General features: G+C 34.8%; 2 protein-coding genes across 7 annotated transcripts; both read right to left on the reverse strand.

The window, feature by feature from the left end:
- Positions 1-5558: 5558 nt before the first annotated feature.
- Positions 5559-16495, reverse strand: LOC118062604 (nuclear pore complex protein NUP214). Of its 6 annotated transcripts, XM_073404539.1 has the most exons (19): positions 16046-16494; positions 15741-15955; positions 15429-15612; positions 14918-15064; positions 14307-14431; positions 13891-14003; positions 13022-13161; positions 12604-12769; positions 11529-12441; positions 10919-11071; positions 10354-10411; positions 9930-10063; positions 9731-9855; positions 9158-9503; positions 8255-8447; positions 7926-8153; positions 7417-7832; positions 5949-7323; positions 5559-5860 (listed from the first exon to the last, which is right to left on the reverse strand). In XM_073404539.1, the coding sequence occupies exons 1-19, from the start codon at positions 16266-16268 to the stop codon at positions 5694-5696; spliced, it is 5421 nt and encodes a 1806-aa protein (XP_073260640.1). In that variant the 5' UTR covers positions 16269-16494; the 3' UTR covers positions 5559-5693. The 6 variants fall into 6 exon arrangements, with proteins under 6 accessions (XP_073260640.1, XP_073260639.1, XP_073260638.1 ...); XM_073404538.1 differs by having other exon boundaries at positions 5949-7829; positions 16046-16495; XM_073404537.1 differs by having other exon boundaries at positions 5949-7832; positions 16046-16495.
- A 1074-nt stretch (positions 16496-17569) lies between these two features.
- On the reverse strand, positions 17570-18041 carry LOC118062594 (expansin-A1). The gene is made up of 2 exons (XM_035076411.1): positions 17960-18041; positions 17570-17847 (listed from the first exon to the last, which is right to left on the reverse strand). The coding sequence occupies exons 1-2, from the start codon at positions 18039-18041 to the stop codon at positions 17570-17572; spliced, it is 360 nt and encodes a 119-aa protein (XP_034932302.1).
- Between the last annotated feature and the right edge of the window lie 4569 nt (positions 18042-22610).

Consider the following 22610-nt stretch of genomic DNA (forward strand, 5'->3'; position numbering starts at 1 on the left):
AAAATATTCTTCAAAATCAACAAAAAAAAAATCATATAATACTTATTATAATATGAAATTCAAATTTTAAATAAAATAATTTAACAATGGAGCGTCTAAATTATTAAAACAAAACTAAACAAAAAGCTTTTTGGAAGCAAGCAAGTCATACTGATACAAACAAAAGAGATTTGAAGATAAAGTAATAAACTAAGACGAGAGAAAAGAAAAGGTAAAGAAGAAGAAGAAGTGTCACGACCCGATTCTCGGATCCATGACCGGCACATAAACAAGGTTCTCTTTCAAGATTTCATACTTATGCGAACTCAAACTTTCATACAAACTTATCCTTCAAATAACTCAATCAGAGTCTAATGCAGCAGTAATAACAAAATTAATTTCATAATATAATTTGATTGTCTTAATACAAGAGTTAATATAAATTCATAGTTATGGAGCACTAACTAGACATGAAGAAAATGTACAAATTTCAACCAAAAAGCAGGTTTGGAAGGTTCAACAAAAATGACCTGCTAACAAGCTATAAGCCTAAAAAAATAAATAATGAGAGGGTGAGTTCAACAACTCAGTAAGTAGATAACGTTTAATACACACACATGCACGAGGTAATACAACAACAAAAATATCATAAGGTAAAGCTCATCAGAAAATTAAAATGCAATGAGCATGAGGCTCCGTACTGTGGGATGATTAGTCCACACAGGTTGGTGACTCCCCCGACCAACTAGGGTTCAGATATGATGTGCACAAAGACTAATATTATCCTATTAGCATAGGTATTCTAATTGGCATATCATATATTCATAATCATAATCAAACAAACATATCCATATCTCAAGGCTCAACTCATGACATCAATCAAATGAGGAGCTATCAATTCAGAAGTCAATTAAAAATATATACTGGTTCATAACTTCATATCAAGAATTCAGATTCAACAATTGATCATATTTTATCATAATAAGGATAATAATCATATATATATATATATATATATATATATATATATATATATATTTTTGAAGAAGCATGATCCAATTCATATTAACAAATCAAATATTTATAATATTTTTCAAGCATATGAAAAATTATCTACTCACCTGACTTGAAAGCAAACAAAACTTAAAAGCAAATACCGAAGGAAATCCTATTAATATCCCACCGGTAGAATGTCAGGATCATCTGAATAAAAATGAGATATATTAAAAAAAAACTAAAAAATAACATACAACCTATTTAATACACTTAACTAAGGGTCTATTCCATAAACCTATATGTTTTTAAACTACTAGTCATTTTTTTCTAAAAACCCAAAAATTAAATGGTTTTTTCGAAATCTAATCCATAATAAAACAAATAATAAAAATTGATAATAATTCACTAAATAACCCTCAATTATTCATGAAACCAATTTAAAAAAGCTAATATTACAACTAGGGACCAATATGGAATTTATCATATTTTTAAGGGTCAAATTGTAACTTTGTCAAATTGGAGGACCAAACTAAAAATATCATAAATTTATGACTATAGTGGAATTATGTCCATAATTCATCCTTATTTCTGTCCAGAATCTCTAATTATGCTCCAGGGACCATTCTGGAATGTTTCCAAATTTTTAGGATCAAATTGTATTTTTTTTCAAATGGTAGGACCATATTGAAAATGTTAAAAATTCATAACTATACTGGAATTCTACCCATAATTCATCTTTTATTCTGTCCAGAATCTTGGAATATGCTACAGGGACCAATCTATATTTTTTCTAAAGTTTGGGGACTAAATTGTAATTTTTTCAAATTGAGGGACCAAACCGAAATTGGTGTCATCTTCAACAGAAAACCTACTGTTTTTTCCACATTTATAACTCAAAATTCACCATTTACACAAATCATAACTCAAAATCATCATCTTTACCTACAATCTTTCATAATCAACTAAATAATCCATTACCCACAACAATCAACCTTAGAACATTCAAATTACTTCATCAATAAATCCAAAACACAATCTTCAAAACCCTAACATTCAACCAAAATAGAAATTTAAAGCTTAAAAGAACATATATTTATACATAATCTTACCTTTAAACTTATTTTCTCCAATTCTCTTCTATTTCTCTTATCTTTCCCTTTTCTTCTCTTCTTCTTCCCCTTTTCTTTTCTTCTCCGGTCAATTTTTCACTCTTAATTTCATATCTCTCTTTTTTTTTTCTTTTTTTTTTTCTATTTATACTTATTATGTTTATTCAATTACCACATTACCCCTCATTCATTTAGACCCACTCTTTAAGCCTCCAAGGGTTTTGTTGTCTTTTCCTATCTCTTTTAATTCAAAACATAACAAGAAGCGAAAGAAAGAAAAGAAAAAAGTTAGAGGAGAAAAGAATGGGGTTGAAAAAGTATGAAACTTTGCAATTTTTATTTAATTCATCAACAATTATCTAACATTTTAAAAAATATATGATATAAATACTAAAATCTTAACTAGAGCAAGCAATTAGACTTATAGATCACTAAATAAAATACCCAACAATAATTAAATCAAGCTCAACAAATAAATCATAATTAACCTCAACTAAAAGTTCAAATAAATTAAACCAAAACATAAGCTACAACTTAATCTCTTAATGGTTTGGGCTACCCTCCATCGTCTATAATTATACAAGTGCGTAAACAATGTCTGGAGTCTGATGCCCCCACCAATTCTCCCGGGATTGGAGAAACCCTACCCTATTAAGTAAAGCTCAAGGCGGCTTCAATAATCTCCTGAAGATCATGATCAAGTTATTATGTTGTCTTTCTAATAATTCAAGTATATTCTGAATCTGGTTGTCTAACTTATGTATTGGGATTCATTGAAGTTCATCATCCTTGGTAAAAACAACTTGTGCATCCAAAGTAGCATTAATTTGTTCATTTTATGCTAAAAATAAGGATAATAGGGCAAGGTTTTCAAAAGAATAATTAATGATAGGCTATTGTGTTTTATATATAACAAGGTTTTTCATGTGAACAGTAGAGCTAATATCAAAGTTTAATGGCATTTTAATAACATAACTATTTAATTCAATCATTTGCAACACTTTGAATGGTGTATCACTACTCACTTGTAATTTATAAAGGGTTCCATAAAAATACCATTAAGGTCTAATCTGTATCATGAAATAATCTTCAATATTAAATGCATCATGAAACTTATGTAAATCAGCTCGAAATTTATATTGTTCATTACTTGTTTAAATATGTTTTATAACCTCGATATGCAAATTATGAACCCTACATGCAAAAGACTCAGTTGAGTCTGAAATTTTAGAGTGAATAGACATAAAAATAAGATATACAGGTTTTCTAGGTTCATAACTATAAAAGCTATATGACCGAGGGTGCGGAGTGGAACAAATACTATTTGAAACTTTTGTAGATATAGTTTGGACAAAACCTAGTAAATTATAATTATTATGATCTTTCTCATCATGTTTCAGGGGTAAGGGATCAAAGAGCTCAACATGTTACTTTAAACTTATAACATGTTGGATATCAAGCATGGGAGGGTGAGTAGCATATTGCTCTAAACCTTTGACGTGTTGGACATAAAACATAAAGGGGTAAGGAACATGTTGCTCTAAATTTTTGGTGTGCTAGATGTCAAGCATGATGGGTGGGGAATTAGGTACTTTAAAAGAACTAATATTGTGAGACTCTTCCAAGAATATATATACCTTTTCAAGTAATTCCACTAAAAAATTCTTAAAACTATTTTCTCTACCATTAAAACAGAATTATTATATTTTTATTAATCTTATTTTTGTACTCATTTGGATTTATATTGTTAAGTTCATCTTCTTGCATGGTTTTTTCATCTAGATCATTAAAATTATTAGGATTGAGCTTATACATTTGAACACAACAATCTTTTAATTTACATATATCTTTATGTTCTTAGATAACTAAAGTTTAAATAAACAATTAATAAAAATATGACTAAAACCTTGACATTTAGAATATTGAGTTTTTGAACTCATCCTAGATATTTAATTGATGACTCGTTTACTCTTATCTATTTTATAAATTTAGGCACGACAGAAATAGACTTACAAGGTGGAATACCTAATAAAAAATTATTATTTTTAAATTAAGACCCAAAAAGGAAATCAAGAGGGTCTTTGGCATGATAACATGTCCCTGCTCCTCTTTTCACTATCCATCAGAGGCAATGTGATGAATGGAGGTTTTTAATTGATCGAGATTATAATAAAATAATATTTTTTTAGATTTATTTTTTATATTAAAACTATTGAAAAACAATTTTAAAAAGGTGAAACAGGTAAAGAAAGAGCCTTTTAAAAAGCAGATGGTGGGGCCATCACTTGCGGCTTCTTTCTAATTTTATATAAAGACATCGTCATTGTTGCTTTTTGTTCCTAACTTGATCACTAAGTTTATGCACTCACAATTGTTAGCTTGTTACTTAATGACACGAAATCTTGTGTCTGGTAGAGTACTGGATAGAAATGCTTGCTCTGGACAAAGAGCAGTCTTCATATGCAGGATTGCCTTCTATGGATTATATTACAGACAGATATGAAAAACTACAAGCACAAATTCAATTGAAATGGAATGGTAAATTGTAATAATAATTGAGTTAATTTGATATATATATATATATATTATGAGAAAGAGGGTAAATCCTACTGTCTACCTATAAATTTGTAACAGAAGCTGTGGTTTGTGTTCGGTGATGGAAAGCCCAGGAATGAGATTTGTCCACTGAATTGTCGTGGTGGAGGATATGAGAATCTCCTACGGTAACCTGGCTTGGCTGTCGGACATTATCTACACTTAAATTGAGAGCAGCAAAAACTTGATGCTTCTGGTTCAAGCATGCGGCACCTGTGACCTGCATGAGTTGCTTCTTATCCATCAACTATCAACATTCACTTCTGATATTCTATCTTCTGATGGTATTCGTCTGTTCTCCTGATTAATAACTGTGTTGAAGGTTCTCTGATCTCTATATTTTATTGGTTAGGTTGCTTCTGTGGCTCCCTATTGAAGCGGCCATGGAGCAAACTTGATAAGCGGATCACGAAGATTTCTGAACTAGGCATTCCTGTTTGATAATGATACCGAGACTGAAAGCTTCCGACTCCTGGATTTTGTTTATTTTCCCCTTTCCTTCTGCTCTTCTCAAATTTTGTTACAATAACGTGGTTATTGTAGTCAAGAGAACGGGTGTTGGCTTTTCCGATGTTGCCTTTGCATTGCCATAGCTTAAAGTGTTTGGTTTGTTAATTATGTAGAACCATTAGAGAGTGACGGATTCAAGCGGGGAACCAATCATTACAGTATTCCAGCATACAAACCCCCACCCTCCCCCCATAAATCCAACCTATGGTCTGTTTTGTCCTGCATGTTTAACAGCAAAAGTATATCCTGGAGAGTTTCTTCAATCCCATTTTATCTCCAACTTCTGTGATCTATCCACACACAATATGTTGCATTCACTCATAAATTGACACCCCCATTGGCGTAATATTTGGTAAAAAGGTCCAACGATAAGAAAGAGCAGAACTCAGATTGCAAACAGAATGTGATCTCACATCGGGTGAATCTCAATTTACATTCTATTTTACCAAATACATTTTTCATTTGCGAACAAAATTTCTAATCCTAGTCCAAAAGCTCTGAACTCTATTTTCTCATCTGTGTAAATAATTCCGCAGGTTTTCCAGTTCCTGCTGGATTACCACTGAAAGCAGAGAAACCACCAATTCCTTGTTGGCTGCCTCCTGCATTACCAGGAAAACCTGAGAATCCTCCAGTGCCTTGTTGGCTGCCAAAAGCCCCAAATCCACTACCTGTGCAAATTTTCACAGCAAGTCAGCAAAGACTTCGCATGCATTACACAAAAGATGAGGAAAATGGAGTATTAGATAATAATGCTACCTGATGCACCGAATCCACTACCAGATGGAGGCGCTGCTGCGAAACCACCAGCACTCGAGGCTGCTGCGGCAAACCCACCTCCACCTGAAGCCACACCAGCAATGCCACTGCCACCAGATGCCACTCCACCAAACCCACCACCAGAAGCTACACTACCAAACGCACCCCCAGCAGCCACACCACCAAATCCTGCACCAGATGAGGCCAAAGCAGCAAATCCACCACCAGTAGAAGCAACACCAGCAAACCCGCCAGCAGTTGCAGCACTTGCAAAGCCACCTGTTGAACTACTAGTAGCAAGGCCACCACCAAAACCACTGGTAGAAGCGAAACCACTTCCAGGTAAACCAGTTCCAAACTGTCTAGACTGCCCAAAAGTCCCAAGAACTGATCCCAGTGCTTGCTGTCCTGATCCAATATGTGCTGGCTGGCCAAACTGACTTTGAGCAGGAGCTTGAGCAACTGTTCCTGTGCCAAAGCCACCAGAGAAAGCACCCATATTTGTTGGTGGAGGCTTTTGGGATGGATGGGGAGATTGAAAGTTGAAAGAGGCAGGTCGAAAGAGCTCTCCACTAGGTACAGTCATGGTCAACGACGAGCTTGCTACATTTGATCCTGTGCTACCAAATGGACTGCCAAATGGATTTGCTCTAGGAGCAGTTGGGATAGGCGTTGAACCAATCCCAAAACCTCCAAGATTTCCCAAATTAAGTTCATTCGTGCAGCTAGCCTCAGGAGCCTCCTCCTCCATTTCAACCTCTTCTGTAACTGCAACATCCAAACTTTCATTCTTTCCACTAACGCTATTAGAAGTCAGGATTGGTGCTCCAAAAGGAACATTATGAGAAGAAGGCTGTTGAGGTTGAGAATTCAGAGCCACCTTAGATGCAGTACTTCCAGAGTGGTTCAAGCTGGGCTGGTTTACTGGTGCAAATCCAGTTGATAGTCCTGTAGTAAGGACAGATGATGCTGAAGGTTCAAGCTTCAAACCAAAAGTAGAAGGGTTAGGCTGTGGAGCAGTTGTAGGAACATCCACATCTGACTTTGAACTTGCTTCACCCGGAGGATGGGGAACCTCTGTTTTCGGGGAATCTGACTCTGAAGGGGTAACTGGAGTGTCAGAAGGTGGAATTTTTCCCGCATGAGGTTGGGGCTCTGTTTTAAGTGATTCTGAAACTGAAGGTGTAGGAGTGGGGTTTACATTTCGTGCAGGTTTTCCTATAAGAGGCTGAATATCTGTTTCAAGGGATTCTGATGTCAAACATGAAGGACTTGGATTGCTAGAAGGCAGAGTTTTGCCTAGAGGGGGTTGCAGCTCTGGAGAAACCTCTGAAGTTGGAGGTGGGGCATGTGAGGGTAACACTGTCCTGGGGGCCTGAAAAGACAATGAACCGGAAGAAAGAACAGGTGAGACAGAAACTGATGACAATGATGTTGAAGTAACTGTTTGATTAGAGCCAGTGGTGACCTTAGAACTGGTTAAAGATGTGCTCGGTGGCATTGCAGCTGACAACGTCGGTGTAGCTATTGATGATGAGATGTTTGGTGATATATTGGATATCAGAGATGATGAAACTGAAAGTGATATGAAGGCTGATGGAGAAGACGAAACTTTTTCACTAGGCTGGCTTTTGCTAGTAGCAAAATTGATCTCAGGAACCTTTCCAGGTTGGGTGGGAGCCACAGAAGAGGCACCTAACAAAGAGAGCGCGGGCTCATAATTATTATTGGGAGATTTGAAAAATGAACTTTTGGTGTCTGCTGGTCCAGGCTTCACACTTTGCATTGCTGACTTTGCAAGCACGCTACTGGTAGTTGAAACAGGAATCTCATTTGGTTTCTTTGGAAACAAAGGTGTCTGCATTGGTGGCACGGTAGAGTCTGCTGAATTTTTATTTATATTAGTTTCAGTTTGCTGAATACGTCTGGTCTCATTGGTGGAAACAGAATCAGGCTTCTCAATTTGAGAAAACTTACACTTAGATTTATCAGCAGTCATGTTGTAGGCTTCCCTGCTACTTGTTTCTCCTCCTGGAAGTGATACCAGGGATGACGAAACTGATACCATCGCTACATTGTTATTTTGCAGTATAGGAGAACGCAAGCCCAGAGGCTGTGATGACATTGGAGGATCAGTAGCCCATTTAAATGGAACGGTTGCTTTTTTCTCAAACGTTTGTTTAGGGGATCCATAATGAAGGCCTGCTTAAACATAAAATAATAGCAACCATCAGGTGCATTTTCTTCATATGCTTTAGATGATAAGTGAGCACATGCTGTTTCATCTAAACTTTGTAATAGCTCACCTTTGTTTTCCAATGGGTGCAAGAAAGATCGGGATGTCTGGTCTTCTTGGTGAACTGTGGAGATGTCCCCCAAGCCAGAACTAAAAATTTCCCTATCCTTCAACAAGAATGATTTGTTCACATTTTTCTTCTGATTTTCTTGCAAAAGCACCCTTTTTACAGTTGTTTTCGTAGGCTCAAAACTTGCCCAGCTCTGCAGCAGGGTCATAAGAAATAACATGCATGTTGGAGCTTGCAAAAAATCTTAGCACAGTGGATAATATGGAATACTTTTAGATAATAACATAAAAGCATAACATGAAGTTCTAGCAGGAATTTTAGTTTTCTTCAAGTTAAAACTTTTTGGTTTTCTTTAAAGTTAACTATGCTTATGCTAATTTAGCAGAACATAAATTTTAGTAAAATTCTTATGCACACTGAAACCAAACTAGATCTCCTGGAAGAGCAACCTTAATTGATTCTAAACATGGCTATAAGAAGTTTCAACCACTGAATCTCTTCCCATTTATTTTTATCTTGAAGTTTTGAATTAAGTCTCTTGTGTACATTTTTCCATCTCCTGAATTGTTTACCTCAGTGATATTATTTGTTTGTTTTAAATATAAGTTGCATCCTCAAAAAGTCATGTGGAAGAGAGTGTGAATCCATAATAAGAGTACCAAAGCAGAATGGTCTGAGCGAAGCTCAATTTATATATCCAATGGAAAAGTTTTAGTAGATTGATTCTATAATTCAAGCAAATTTTTGGCTATCTGCGAAAGCAATCTAGCTTCAGTGAATGGAGTATCATAAGGGAACTCAACTCAGGGCAACTAAATTTCAATATCAACTAGTTGAGGTTAACATGTGATTAACACTAGAATGATCATCAAGATTTGATAAAATGGCTTGAAAAAGAATTACCTGATCAAGCGAGTCCCTCCTTCTCCTTGAAGTTTCTGAATCAGAACTTTTCATAGCACTTGATTGGTGTCTCCTAGACTTACCTTTAGTGGCAGCAGAACCCGAAGAAAGTAAAAGTTTCTTCAATGAAGTGGTATCACCAACTTTTGTTGCATCTGGTGAGCTAAAAGAGGCATCATACGGGATTCCAATTGTTTCAAAAAGTTCCTTCTTGACATTCTTTTGTCTTACAGGTGACTCTAAACTCAGCATGGACATTTGTTTTGAGAGACATTCAGAAAGTTGTTCAGCAGCTGCTAACTGTGAACTCATTGTGTTTTGTAAACTATGCAAGGACTGAAGTTGTCTGCAAACAAAATATTTTCAGAATTAGTGAAATTAGTATAGCAAAGCCACCAATTTTCACAAAGCTAAAATTGGATTGCCTTGCAATCTATTTGATCATGAGCTTCCAGCAATTGTTTGATTAACAGCTTCTGCAAGCTATTAACAACATCGTAGATTTTATTTTCAAGTTTTATCTTCTTTTTAGCAATTCTCATATACAAGCTAACCATCTGATATCAACTATACCTTGAAGGCATATTTCTAATCTGCAAAGTTCTCCGATCTGTGTGAAATCCAGCATTTCCACCAAAACTCTGAAGTTCGAGGGCATTGAAGTGTCTCTCCAATTGAATCAACTGATTAGTCAACTCCTGGAAAAGGGATTAAGATATAGCAATTGTCAAGTTGGACAAATCTCACAAGTTAACAACAACTGATGACCAACCTGATTTAGTTTTAGTATACACCGCCGCTTCAACTCAAGTTCAGAGCTCAACTTTTGGTGATTCCAGAGTTCCAAATATTGGCTATCAGAAGCTTGCTTGACAATACCGTCTATATATATTTTCCTTGCCAAAACTGAAAACCGGATGAACAACCAAATGGAAACTCAAAACAAGAAACCCACACAATAAAAAATGGGAGATGCATTATACCAATTTCATTATAATCCTGAAATAGTATTTTGCAGCAGATTGTAGTAATTTCTAAAACTTTCAGTGAAGTGACGTCTGTATCAATATGACTTAATAACTTCTGCTTTTTAAGTTACTGAAAGTTCCCATATTAAGAAATTTCTCAAGTAATTCAATTCAAGAAAATGAAAATGCTGTTAGCAATAACAAGACATTTGGAAAACTGAAAAATACCTTGCACAGTTTTATCTAGAAGATGATGGATCTCTCCAAGCTGCTCATCCATCACACTCTGAAAAATACAAAGACAATAAATAACACTTGAAGCGATCTGGCTACATACATCACGAAGCACCTATATACAGTGTACATAATGCACAAAAATGCAGAGCCATACACAGACATGCAGGTCTTAATAGATCGATGACCATGCAAAATCATATTTACACACCTGAGTTTAAAATGTCATTGTTTCATAGATGGTCAGCTTGGAAGAGATTCACTCAAAAGGGACCTCAACTCCAAAGCTGTACTCTCAAGTTTCATCTATTTTGCTATTAATCCTATTCCTAGGAGATGAGAAGACCAGGAATCTCTTTCTCTCATCCCATTTTTCACTTTTGCTTTACTACCTTAAATATTAAAGAACCTATCATTCTTACTGAGTGATAATTTTCTAGAGAATATAGCAACTAACAGAACAACAGAAGAAAGTGTAAGCAAATCAAACCTGCAAGCTGATAATGATACATGATAGCTGAGCTAAGAAATAACAATGAGCTTTACAATGAAATATCACCTTCAACATTCTGCAATTTTCAGAGAGAGTTCCCATGCCCTCCTCCAAAGCTTCAACTGAGCCTCTCAGAAAAACAGTGCAGGCATCCCTGAAACCACCTTTTTCTTCAATGCATTCCAGAAGTGTATCCAACTCTTTGGCTAGCTCTTTAATCTAGAGTATAGAAATTTCTTAAAGGACAATATGAGACAAAAGAAGCAGTGCAATTGGGAAAATAAGAAAAACACCACATTCCCATTCCTCAAAAGGAAGAGAAAAAGAAACAACCCAAAGACATTTATGTGGATATACACATGCATATGTGGGAACAAGCCAATCATGTAAAACGTACCTGTTAAAAAAAACTTTGATATGCTGGCTTGTAAAGCAGGTAAATGCTTGTGAAATTTATGCAAGACTAAACTTGATTGACAGTACAGAAATTAAAATTTAAGAATCCCCATAGGTACTATCTCGCAATGCTGCCTTTCAGTTTTTGCTAGGTTATAAAGTTACAAATAAACAAAGATACAATTCACATTAAAGGAAGAAAACGGCATGATAACTGTAAGAGATCCTGTCCCAGAGTTAGAATAGAATTTTTCTGCCAGCATAGGAAAAATACACATACATTACCAAATTGTTTTGATAAGTTTGGCTCGGAACTCCTCAGGGATGAAGTTTTGTAGTTGTCTTTTGAATACTTAAGTCTGTGGTTTGGAGACCTGGCTGAAGCAAAATTTTCGTGAGATGACAGCTGTGAGTTTCGAAAGGCAGGCAATGATTCAATTGTCCCTGACACAATCGAACCTCTTTGTTCCCCCTCAAGAGCTGGTCTAACAGAAGCGTTGACAGAAGTTAATTGACCAGTAGTATCCTTCATGCAAAAAGATTTACTGCCAAGGTCACTAGGAACATTTGCAGCACCAACTTGAACATTATTATAATCAGGTCTATTTCCTTGAATCAAAGTTGAAGCTGATAATGTAACTTTTCCACTTGACCATGACTGAGATGGGACACCTGGTAAAGCATTTGATCCAACTTCCCTAGGAGGTGCCTTAAAAAGATCAGCAGTGTTTGCTAAATCCTTTCGACTTGATATGCTGGGGGCATCAGTTAAAACTTTTCCAGATAAGGCGGATCTAGACGCAAATCCAGCAAGTCTTTGAGTTTCTGTTTTGCTGGAATCACTCCCTAAATAATTAGGTATCTCTGGGAATGAGGCCTTCAAAGATGACTGCCCTAATTTCACACTTTGTTGTGCAGAAAGTGATTTTATATCCAGTTTTTCAGGAATCTCATCCTTGTCAGCAGGAACAAGTTCCTTCTGTGTAGGAATTCCACCATCTTTATTGAGCTGTAGTTCCTTGTTGCTCACATGTTGTGGTTGAAGACCTAGAGTTATGTCTTCCAATGTTTCTTCATGCAACCCAGAAGAAGAAAGATTAGACTGATCACATCCTTCATGTTCCAAAGCAATATCCTCTTTCTTATCCTCAAGGGAAGAATCAACTTCTGGTTGAATATTAGCCCCTGTGGCACTGCATTATAAAGCAATTCAATGGTCAGAACATATATATACAACATAGGAAAAGGATTGATATAATTTAGGTTGTGAGAAGAGAGAAATAACTTAGATGCCTAATTTGGCATGACAAATCCTATTGTTTACAAGGGGAGATGCAAATGATATAGAGATTGACCTTGCAACCTGGAACATGACAAGCTTTCCCTCAAGAGTAACACACATAAGAACACAGTAGGGTGAAAGTTCTTTCTGTTCTTCAACCCCCACTTCAACTTTTACTTTTCCATAGAGGGAAACCTTGTCAACACAGAGCCCCATGATCAAATTATCATCTCCGTTTTCTGAAACAAGGCCATTTAAACACTGCTTAGAATAAAAGGTCTAAAATTAACCACAATCCTGAAATGACTGAAATTCATAAAACAGCTATAAAAAAATCCAAAATGAAGTTTCAAGAGAACTGAGACAAAAGAAAAACTAAGTCATCTGAACACACTTGACAAAACAAAATAATCATTGATTTGTTTGAGCTGTCCTTAGTACATACAATCAACACTATTACAAAACACACCAGTCACTTGATTCATCTGTACCTTGAAGCTCAATCCTAGGGAGCCAAGTATCTCGTTCAATGTCAATAACTGCAGTTTCACTCATCCCATCCTCCACTGACCAACCAAGCAACACAATGTGCTGATCTGTGTTCTTCTTGTTAGCTGTAATTGCAAGCCCACTGCAATTAAAAATTCAGATAGAAGAGCAACTTAAATTATTGCAATCAGTGCAGGTTTGAACTGGTAGGTATAAAAAAGACATTAGAGGCATTTATTTCTTACTGGAGTAATGGGACTCACATATGGCTAGGATATAGGGGGAAAAAATGGTAGGCAATTTATCTATTATGAAAAAAAAAAATCACATTAATGTTTCAAACTCAAGACCACATTAGATAATTGATACTACACAACACATTATAAACCAAAAGAAGTGAAAAGTCATAACCAGCACAAGGTGGATAGGTCTGAAGCCCTTAACAAAAAAGAGTTACTGCTGGAATCCAAGTAAAGCATTTCTATTGACAAATGTAAACGGGCAGGAAATGCTTAGATTTTGTTCTGGACAATTCGGCTTCAAGGAAGATGGGATATGGAAATAGATGTTCCGCAAAGCAGAAAAATTCAAGTAACAAAGAGTGTTCTCAATATTGAGTATTCAACGAATTCATAGTTTTATATCACTGCAAGAAACTTTAATATTTGTGCCAGTTAAATTATACGCCACCACAGCTATGTTATGTGGGATGGTATTCGAGTGAAAACGACATTTAGTAACGGAGCCTAACAAAATAGCAATTACCTAACTTTTAGCCCAGTTCAATGATTACAAACTAAGCAATCACTGTGGTTGTCATTCATATCAAGTATAAAGAAAAATTACACAGGTATGAGATTAACATCGATACCATTGTTCTAAATAGTCCAGGGATAAATAAGGTCCACTTCCATAGGGCACAATATCATCAACAAGACCCGAAAATAGATCATAGAATGATAGCACGACTGGCTTGGAAGAACTCTGCAAAAGAAAATTTCATGAATCAATGCTCAAACAATAAGTATACAAACAAAGAATGGCAATCACACAGCTTTGGTAGTTTTTTTTCCCTTCAGAACTTCAGCAAAAGCACAAAGTGTCAAACCCAAACCCTAAACCCATGTAACCCTACATTAATTCAGCTAAAAGTTAAAAACAGACAAGTGTTGTAGCACCTCAAAAAAAAAATCCACCATGTCAATAGCAAATGGTGTAAAATAAAGAAAACAGTGAAAATAAAGTGAAGGCCAAATCCTTATAATCAAGTGGAGAACAATTACTAACATCATAAATCTTGCCATCTTTTCTGCTGATTACTTGAAGAAGGTAATTTTCTTCCTTTCCATCTGCAGTTTGCTGAAAGCATCCTACAATGATACTATCATGACGTACCCATCTGATAGAGTCCACTGGTTCAGTTATTCAAGAAAAAAAATCAGTTCCAGAACTTAACAAAAGAAAATATTTCAAGGAAATAGATAAGACCTTTTTAAGTAGAAAGACATGAAGTCTAAGAACAAAAAATTTACAACTGGGACTCAAAAGCCAAAAGAGCTTTGTATATCCATTCACACAAGAAAATTCTTTTTGATGAAAGTACAATAATAGTTCACTGGATTTAGAGGATATTAATATATGAATCAGACCACAATATAATAACTGATAGTGAAACTCTAATTGAATTAATGTAAAACCAATTCCAATAGATCTGAAGGCCATGACATGAAAACACAAGTGACCGGATTGCTAACAAAGACAGAAATGATGCCAACTTTGGCCAATACAAAAGCCATCTCCCATCCATCCAAATTATTACCTCCATAAAAAAAAGAGAAAATTTCATCCATTAGTTCGTGCATGTGAGTGGCATGGGATCTGACAATGGAAGAAAATACCTTTGACAGTGCAGTTATCATCACCATCAGCAATCCATGATCTGAATGGGAGGGATATACTGAACCTTTCCTTGAAATTTGAGGACAAAATGCTGATACGACTCCCTCTTGCGACAGCAATATATTTTCCTTTTAGACTCCATTCAACTATCAAAGAGAGCAGGCACAAGTAAGCCTAATCATACTAGTAACAGAATAAAATTCGTCACCAACTTCATAATGGGAAAATTTTATTTTATTTGAAAAAACAGTACAGTTGCTGGACTAGCACACTTGTATTAGGGGTAGTTTTCATGCAAGGCTATAATAATTTATTACACGAACAAACTGTAATAACCAAGTCAAGCAATATTTACACCCAATAAAAGCCTCGGCATTGTCAAGGATGTTAGATTGGAGCATCCACATCTGTTTCTGCATTGTGGTGATAAATCTAAAGGGCTCCAAAAAGTCTACTAGCATGTATCGCATTTAGTAATTGTTATTGGCAAAAGAAAAAAAGCAAGCATACCAGCATCAACATTGTCCGTTATGTGTTTAAGAGTATGGGTGCCGGCAGCAAGAGCACCATGATATAGCTTCCCCTGATTTGAAAGAACAAGGTAAGAATTGTCCGGTCTCCTTCGCCATTGTATGTCCTTGACAGTAGATGATGATGGTTCACTCAGAGAGCAAGAGAAGGACGGTTTTTGCACCTGCAAAAAAAAAGAAAAAAAAGATATTAGAGCAAGGAGATAGATATAGGTCACAATTTATAGCAAAATTTTGAATTTTGAAAATTTGACAGTAGATGGAGTAGGGTTTAGGGAGAAAAAAAGAGTACCATATCGAGAAGGGAATGGACATGGAAGAAGTGAATATGAGCAGCAACAGAAACAGCAAGAGTAGAGGAGTCAGTAGAGAGTGTCAAAATGTGAACTTTCCCAATAGGGACATCCACAAGACTGACACGTTGAATGGACGAAGAAGAAGAGCTTCCTTTTTCCTTAATATCCATAGCGGCATCCATGACATCTTTAGTCCTCGCAACCAGAAACCCTAAAAAAAAAAAAGCATGAGCCAGTCAGTCAATTGAAAAGATATAGTAAAATAGAAGAAGTGTAAGGATGAGAAAGTTGAGAAGAATACCGGAGGGATGGGCGACGAAGATGAGACGGTGGTGTTGGGAGAGGGCGAGGGGGCGAGAGGGAAGAGGAGGGTTTTGCAAAGGGAAAGGGGAAACAGTTTGATCAGAGAGGATGGGAATGGGTTTCCCAATCTTATCGAAGTAGTAATCGCTGCTTTCAACATGATCTCCTTCTTTCTCTTCTTCGAATTCTGTTTTTGTTTCTCCCTCTTTTCCTAAACCCATTTTATTATTATTATTAATTCCAACAACAATATATAAGCTGCTACTAGTCTACTACACTACACTGTTACTGAAGAAGAAAGAGGTACAGAGAATCTACTACTTGTTAATTTTAGTTTATTTGAAGGAGGAGGAGAGGTTAGAGCATATCCGCCTATGCCTCTGGCTGGCTGGCTTTGCACTCTAGGGCTGAACGATAGCGTGCGGTGCCTCCAGCTATGGTCTTTGGAACGACATCGTCTACCTGCTTGTTTTCTTTGATACATACGGGAGACAGGCCCATTGAGCTTTGCCTTTTCGTTCTCTGGGCTAGACAAATGGGAATGGAGGGCCCTCTCCCATGTACTCATTCTTAAAGACAAAGATCAAGCAAGTACCAATATTTGTACACTTTTATCGCTCAACGTTCATTAGGGGAATGAAATTGTGACTTCTTAAAGCACATAGACGAAGATGTAATGTTAATGAAAACTATGTTTGAGGCGGGAAGGGAGGGAGGGAGCTGCTGCCCTCCCCGGTCTCTCAGATCTAAGATCCCCTGGTAAGTCCTTCATGGATATTTGGAACGAAATCAGCTAGTTTTTATCCATCAATCGAACACACGAGTCCTGATCAAGTCATGAAAGCTCAGCCAATTGTTTCTACAGTGAAGTGAGTCCGTCAGAGTAGAGCAGCTTGGACCCTGGGGTGGATACAGGGTCGGCCAGCCTTTGCTTGTTCACTGTCGCAATTTTACCGGTAGACTGGTATCAGAATCCTCCTAACACTTGTGTGCACGTTGATTACTCTTATCCTTCACCCAGAAAGAGGAAAGGACTCTTTATCTTAAATTTAAGCAGTTCCGTTCTGTCGATAGAATGGCTACGCCAAATAGGCATATGGTTTCGATAGCAGCGTTGATTGTTTGAAAGCTGCAATCTCATGAGATGAATTGTCATGTTCAGTTGTTCGTTTGAGGAAACCAGGATAGGCAGAACCAACACACACAAACAACGTCCAGCAAGAATTATTTTCTTCATAATTGATATTAAAAAAAGCACAAAATTAATACAAGATATGCAGGAAGCTGGGTATGCGTTAACAACAACTCCTAGTTACAACTCAATCAATGCCTGAGCAGAAAAAGATTTCCCTTGAGCTTCTCTCCATTCCCTCTCTTAATTTATATAACTCTGTTACAGACGTGAAACCAGACATCCTTTCGCGAAAGGATTCTGCCTTTGGGTGGGTGAAAAGCCTTTGTTCACCTCAGCCAAACTTGAACACAAAAAAAAAAAAAAAAACAGAGACAAACAGATCACACCTTACACTTCTCCGCTGAAAACAGGTTGAGAAAGGTCAAAGTGTTGTTGTGGAGGGTTACACCACCCACCATTATCATTTGGAAGAGCTAAGTTTGGTGGGCAAAAATTCGTCGCCGTGACAATAATGGACACTGGTAAGCACCATCTTTTGTCATTTGCGCATATAATCTCATAGAAGGATCCACAACTGAAGCCATTAGTGAAAAGTGCAATACTCAGTGCAGTTGTGTTTGTCCCATAGCCCTGGATATAGAGATTCCCATATCCACAAGCACCACCTACAGATGCAACCAGTGATGAAAAGAATTAATGGGGCGGGCTAGATTTAAGAGAAAACAAGTACTAATTAATATTGATTCTTTGTGGCTAAGCAGTTAATTATTGATATGCCTTTGTTTCTTGCCCATCGTCCAAGATGCATCACAGAATGTTGCGTGTGCCCTAGTCCACGCAGTGCCATAACCCTCGACATTCTTTGAAATTGTTAGAAAAATCAGAATGGCCATGTATCCAAGGAAATTCATTTTCCTGCCACAAAGGAAAAGCAAAGTGAAGATTAGTCGGGAAGAAATACAATATTTGAGATACAGCAGTAAATGAGGCTGGCCTTACAATGGCTTAATTAAGATTGAAACAGCAGCTAGCCCTAGCAATTAATGAGGAAACTAGAGAGAATATGTGATACGAGAAATTGAAGAAATTGAGTCGTTTATATAGACATGAATGTAGAGCAAGTGGGATGTTAAAATATTAGTCTATCAGTATGCATGTATATATATATGGGGAAATTATAGAAAACTGAAACTTGTAAGAAAAGTGAGCTAACAGGTAACAGAAACTGAAAACTGTTACCTGAACCATATTATTTTTTCTTTATGGAAAAATGTCCTCTTCCTTTTAGGCTGCCTAGTGGTGAAGTCAATGAGCTTTTTGACCTCCATTCTTTCAAAACCAAGATACCATAGGAACACTCATAAAGAGTGGCTCAAACTCCAGTGCATTCAGTAAAACATTTCAGAGGGAATGTGCTAACTTCTCATAATTATAATTCAGATTTATGTGAAAAACATTGTTTTTGGTATTCCTATTGTCAAGATTTTCCAAAACATGCGGTGCAACTTGCACTGGTCACAGCATTTTAAACTCAAACAGCTTTGACATTTGACACTAAACATTACGCCTCCTTGCTATCCTTTCACAGGCTCTGTCTCCAATAGGAGGGGGTTGAAATTCCAAGCTCTCTCTTTCCCTTCTCCAGCTTCTCCGCCATCATAACGATCTTAAAGCAAACTTATGAACTGCACTTCATCCTAATTAATGGCTGCTAACAAATGTGCCTTCCAGATTATAATGTTCAAAACCTAGCTACCTGCAGGTGATGTGGTTGACAAGCTGCTAAAAGAATGGAAAAGCACTGGGGATCAGATAAGTGATCGCACAGATGATCATATGGATCATACAGCTCTCATTAATTTTGGAGAGTATAAAATAAGGGTGCATTAATAAATGCAAATTCACCATGGTCACTAGCTCTGTCTAAGAGATGAAACAAAATATTTTAACATTCAACTGTGAAAACACTCTCGCCATATGAGGAGAAACCAAGGCAGATTGTAAGAAAATTGACGATAAACTAAATCTTTGTTATGGCTTGCTGCTCATGAACTGACACGGGATTTCTAGCAAGGTTGGAGGATAGCAATCCAATGTCTTGTCAAGTGTTTGGGCATCAGCCTTGACCTGTTCTTCGGTAGTGTTTGGTTGTGCGTTTCAACCTGTGTTTCGCTAAATTTTGAATTTTTTTTTTTTTTGCTAAAATTAAGTGCGGTTTATGCTTTTTGGATCGTTTTGATGTGCTGATATCAAAAATGATTTTTAAAAAATGAAAAAAACATCATTAACATGTATTTCGGCACGAAAAGCTATTTGAAAAGCAACCGCTATCACACTACCAAACACGTTCGAAGAGTTTTAGACACTGCTTGTTTAGTAAAAAATGATTTATGAGAATCACCTTTCAAAAAAATTTAATATTTATTTTATATGGAAAGAAAAAAATTGGTTTAGTTTTCAAATTAGTGTTTTTTATATATTTATTTTGGACTGAATATATTTTCAAGAAGGTGTGAAAAAATAAAATAAAAATTTTATGTTATTTGTTAATGATATTAAATTTAGTTTTCAATCTTTTAAATATTATTATTATTATATTTGAATTTTTTTATTTTTTTATTTCATTTCTTAGAATTTAATTTTTATATTTTGATTCTCAATTTTTTTATTGTTATTTTTTTATTGAAATTTTTTTATCTATCATGTTTAATTTTTTAATTATTATTTATTTTATTTGAAATAATTTATGAAATTAAAAAAAATCAATTTCATTCTCCTTTAACATTCTCATCTATAGATTTACTTCTCGTTCTTTTAATAAATTTTTTTAAAAAATAAAATATTAATAACTTATTATGTAATTTATTTTTTATGGTATAATCAAACACTAAAAAAATATTTTTTTAATTTATTTTTTTAACATCACTAAATATAAAAAAAATTATTTTATTAATTTTTTTTTCATAAAAATTAATTTCTAAAAGGAAATTATTTTATAATAAACAAAGGAAGTTAATTTTTTTTATGAAAAGGCCCTGATAAATAAAAGAGTTCAAAGGTTGGGCTTATAGCTGGCACACTTGTCCCGACAATAAAGAACTTGCATTTTATGAGCACAGTGTCACGACAAAAGCTTTTAAAATATGGGTTGAAATTCGTGTTGACTAAAAAGCAGTTTGCATTTATTTGATTGAAATATTTTCTGTAAGTGCTTTGTTAATATGATTTTTGTAGTTGTGAATGATTAATATGCATTGTATTTTTTAATACATCATAAAAATAACATTATTTTTGTACTCCTATCATTCGATCAAACTACTTGCAACCTCATTTATGATATAATTCATTTAAGAAAACCTTTGATTTGCATGGCTTTACAAATATAAAAAAAAATTTCAATTAAAAAATCATTAAAAAAAAATTAGGATTGTGATTATATTTTATAAATATCATATTTTATTATGATTTTTGTTTAATATTAGTTATGTAATGTTATTAATACTATTATAATTTGAATTGTGATTTGTATAGATACACATGTGTTTTCTATAAAATATCTTGTGAAGTGTATAAATTCATGATTTTCTGGTTTAATGATATACATACCGTTTTCAACACTTACTTATAGTTTTGTCTAATGCTGAAATATCTTGCCTAATGATGAAATATTTCTTGAACTTTTTTATTTGCAGCACATGATGTTATTTTGTACAGAAAGATAGTGACCTTTTTAATAGAGCTTAGAGTATGTTTAGTATTTTAATAACCTTTTATGATTGTAAAAAATATTTTTAGTTGAGATTGGTTTGGTATTTATATATGTTTAGTTAAAATTATAGTTGAAATTAAGGTTGAACAAAAAATAATTTAATGTATTTGGTTAAAAAATATTTTTCAAATTAAGGTTATAAAAATAACTGAAATATATATATATATATATATATATATTAATATTGATGATTTTAATTAAAATATTGTAAATTTAACTATTGCTATTATATAATAAAATAAACAATATTTTTATATAAAGTATTTTTTATTATTCCATTAAACTATCTGCAATTCTATCATGTACAAAATTCATTTGATAAGGACTACAATTTTCATTGTTTTCTGCGGGTGCAACAACATCATGTCAAATATCATTAGGAACAAAATTGAGATTGTGATCAAATTCTGCAAATACCATGTCATCATGCAATCTCCTTCTAATTTAATTATGCAGTTCCATTGAATAATATTAAACACTAATTTTTTTTAATAAAACACAATTAGTGGAGATTAAGCAACTTCAACTTGCTTTTTGTTACCCCGCGTTTTACATATAAATAATAATAGGTCCCATGAACAATAAATTATGTTTAGTAATTAATCAAATGATTTATTTTTGTGATTTAATTAAAAAACAGAAGCAACCACAAAAATAAACATTCTCTTAGACAAAGAGTGTTTGTAAACGCGGGCCAACCCGCGTTTCCAAAAAAATTTCAAAATTTTATTTTTTTGTTATTTTTTATGTTTTGAAATTGTTCTGATGCACTGATCTTAAAAATAATTTTAAAATATAAAAAAAAATATATTATTTTAATATATTTTAAAATAAAAATATTTTTAAAAACAATTACAATTATTCATGGATGGAGTACGGTACGCTGGCAAAAGACTTTCCAGACCTCTCTTCTAACGGGGAGGAATTATTATGAGTCTGGACCTGCCTCTAGGCCTTTAACTTATGGGCTTAACAAACAAAAAGGTATTTAGGTTTGGGTATTGGATATAGCTTGTAAACCTTGTGTGGGCTTGATTTTATTATTTATGTAAGTCTGTTTTAGAGTATGTTTTGTTAACAATCCAATCCAATCCAAGTCCCACGTAATTTGATTAGAAGTCAGAGTCAATTGAGATAATTAACGAGATGTGCTTAGAAGTGTGATTAGTTTTAATTCAGTAAATGATAAAGTAGCGAGTTATTGGATTATTAGTTATTTAATTCAGTTCATTGTAATGTGTATTTATATTCTGATTTTTAATTAAAAAAAAAGGGGCAAGTAATTCTCCTATTTCTATATTGGATCTACTGGTTAGTTATTTAACTTAATTAATCACCTAACAGTTTATTTAACAAAAGTGTTCTCCTTTCTCACAGAATATCAGCTAATGAAATCCCTCGGACGCAAAACACAACAAATGACCAAATAATGCAAATGCAAATGAGATGACATTGAGTCTCCCTTAAATGAAACCACATCACAAACAGATCAGTAGATCATGCTTTATTTGGTGTTCTTACCTCCTGAACATTGTCACTGTTTTCCTTGTAAATTGCTATTGGCTGAACAAAAATATCCTACTTCGGGTTTTTGAATTTCAACAGCCAAACTTCTTTCGCTTATGGGATATGTGCTTTCTATGATATTCAATCTATTTT

Source organism: Populus alba, chromosome 14, assembly GCF_005239225.2.
Source record: "Populus alba chromosome 14, ASM523922v2, whole genome shotgun sequence".
Classification (NCBI taxonomy): Eukaryota; Viridiplantae; Streptophyta; class Magnoliopsida; order Malpighiales; family Salicaceae; genus Populus; species Populus alba.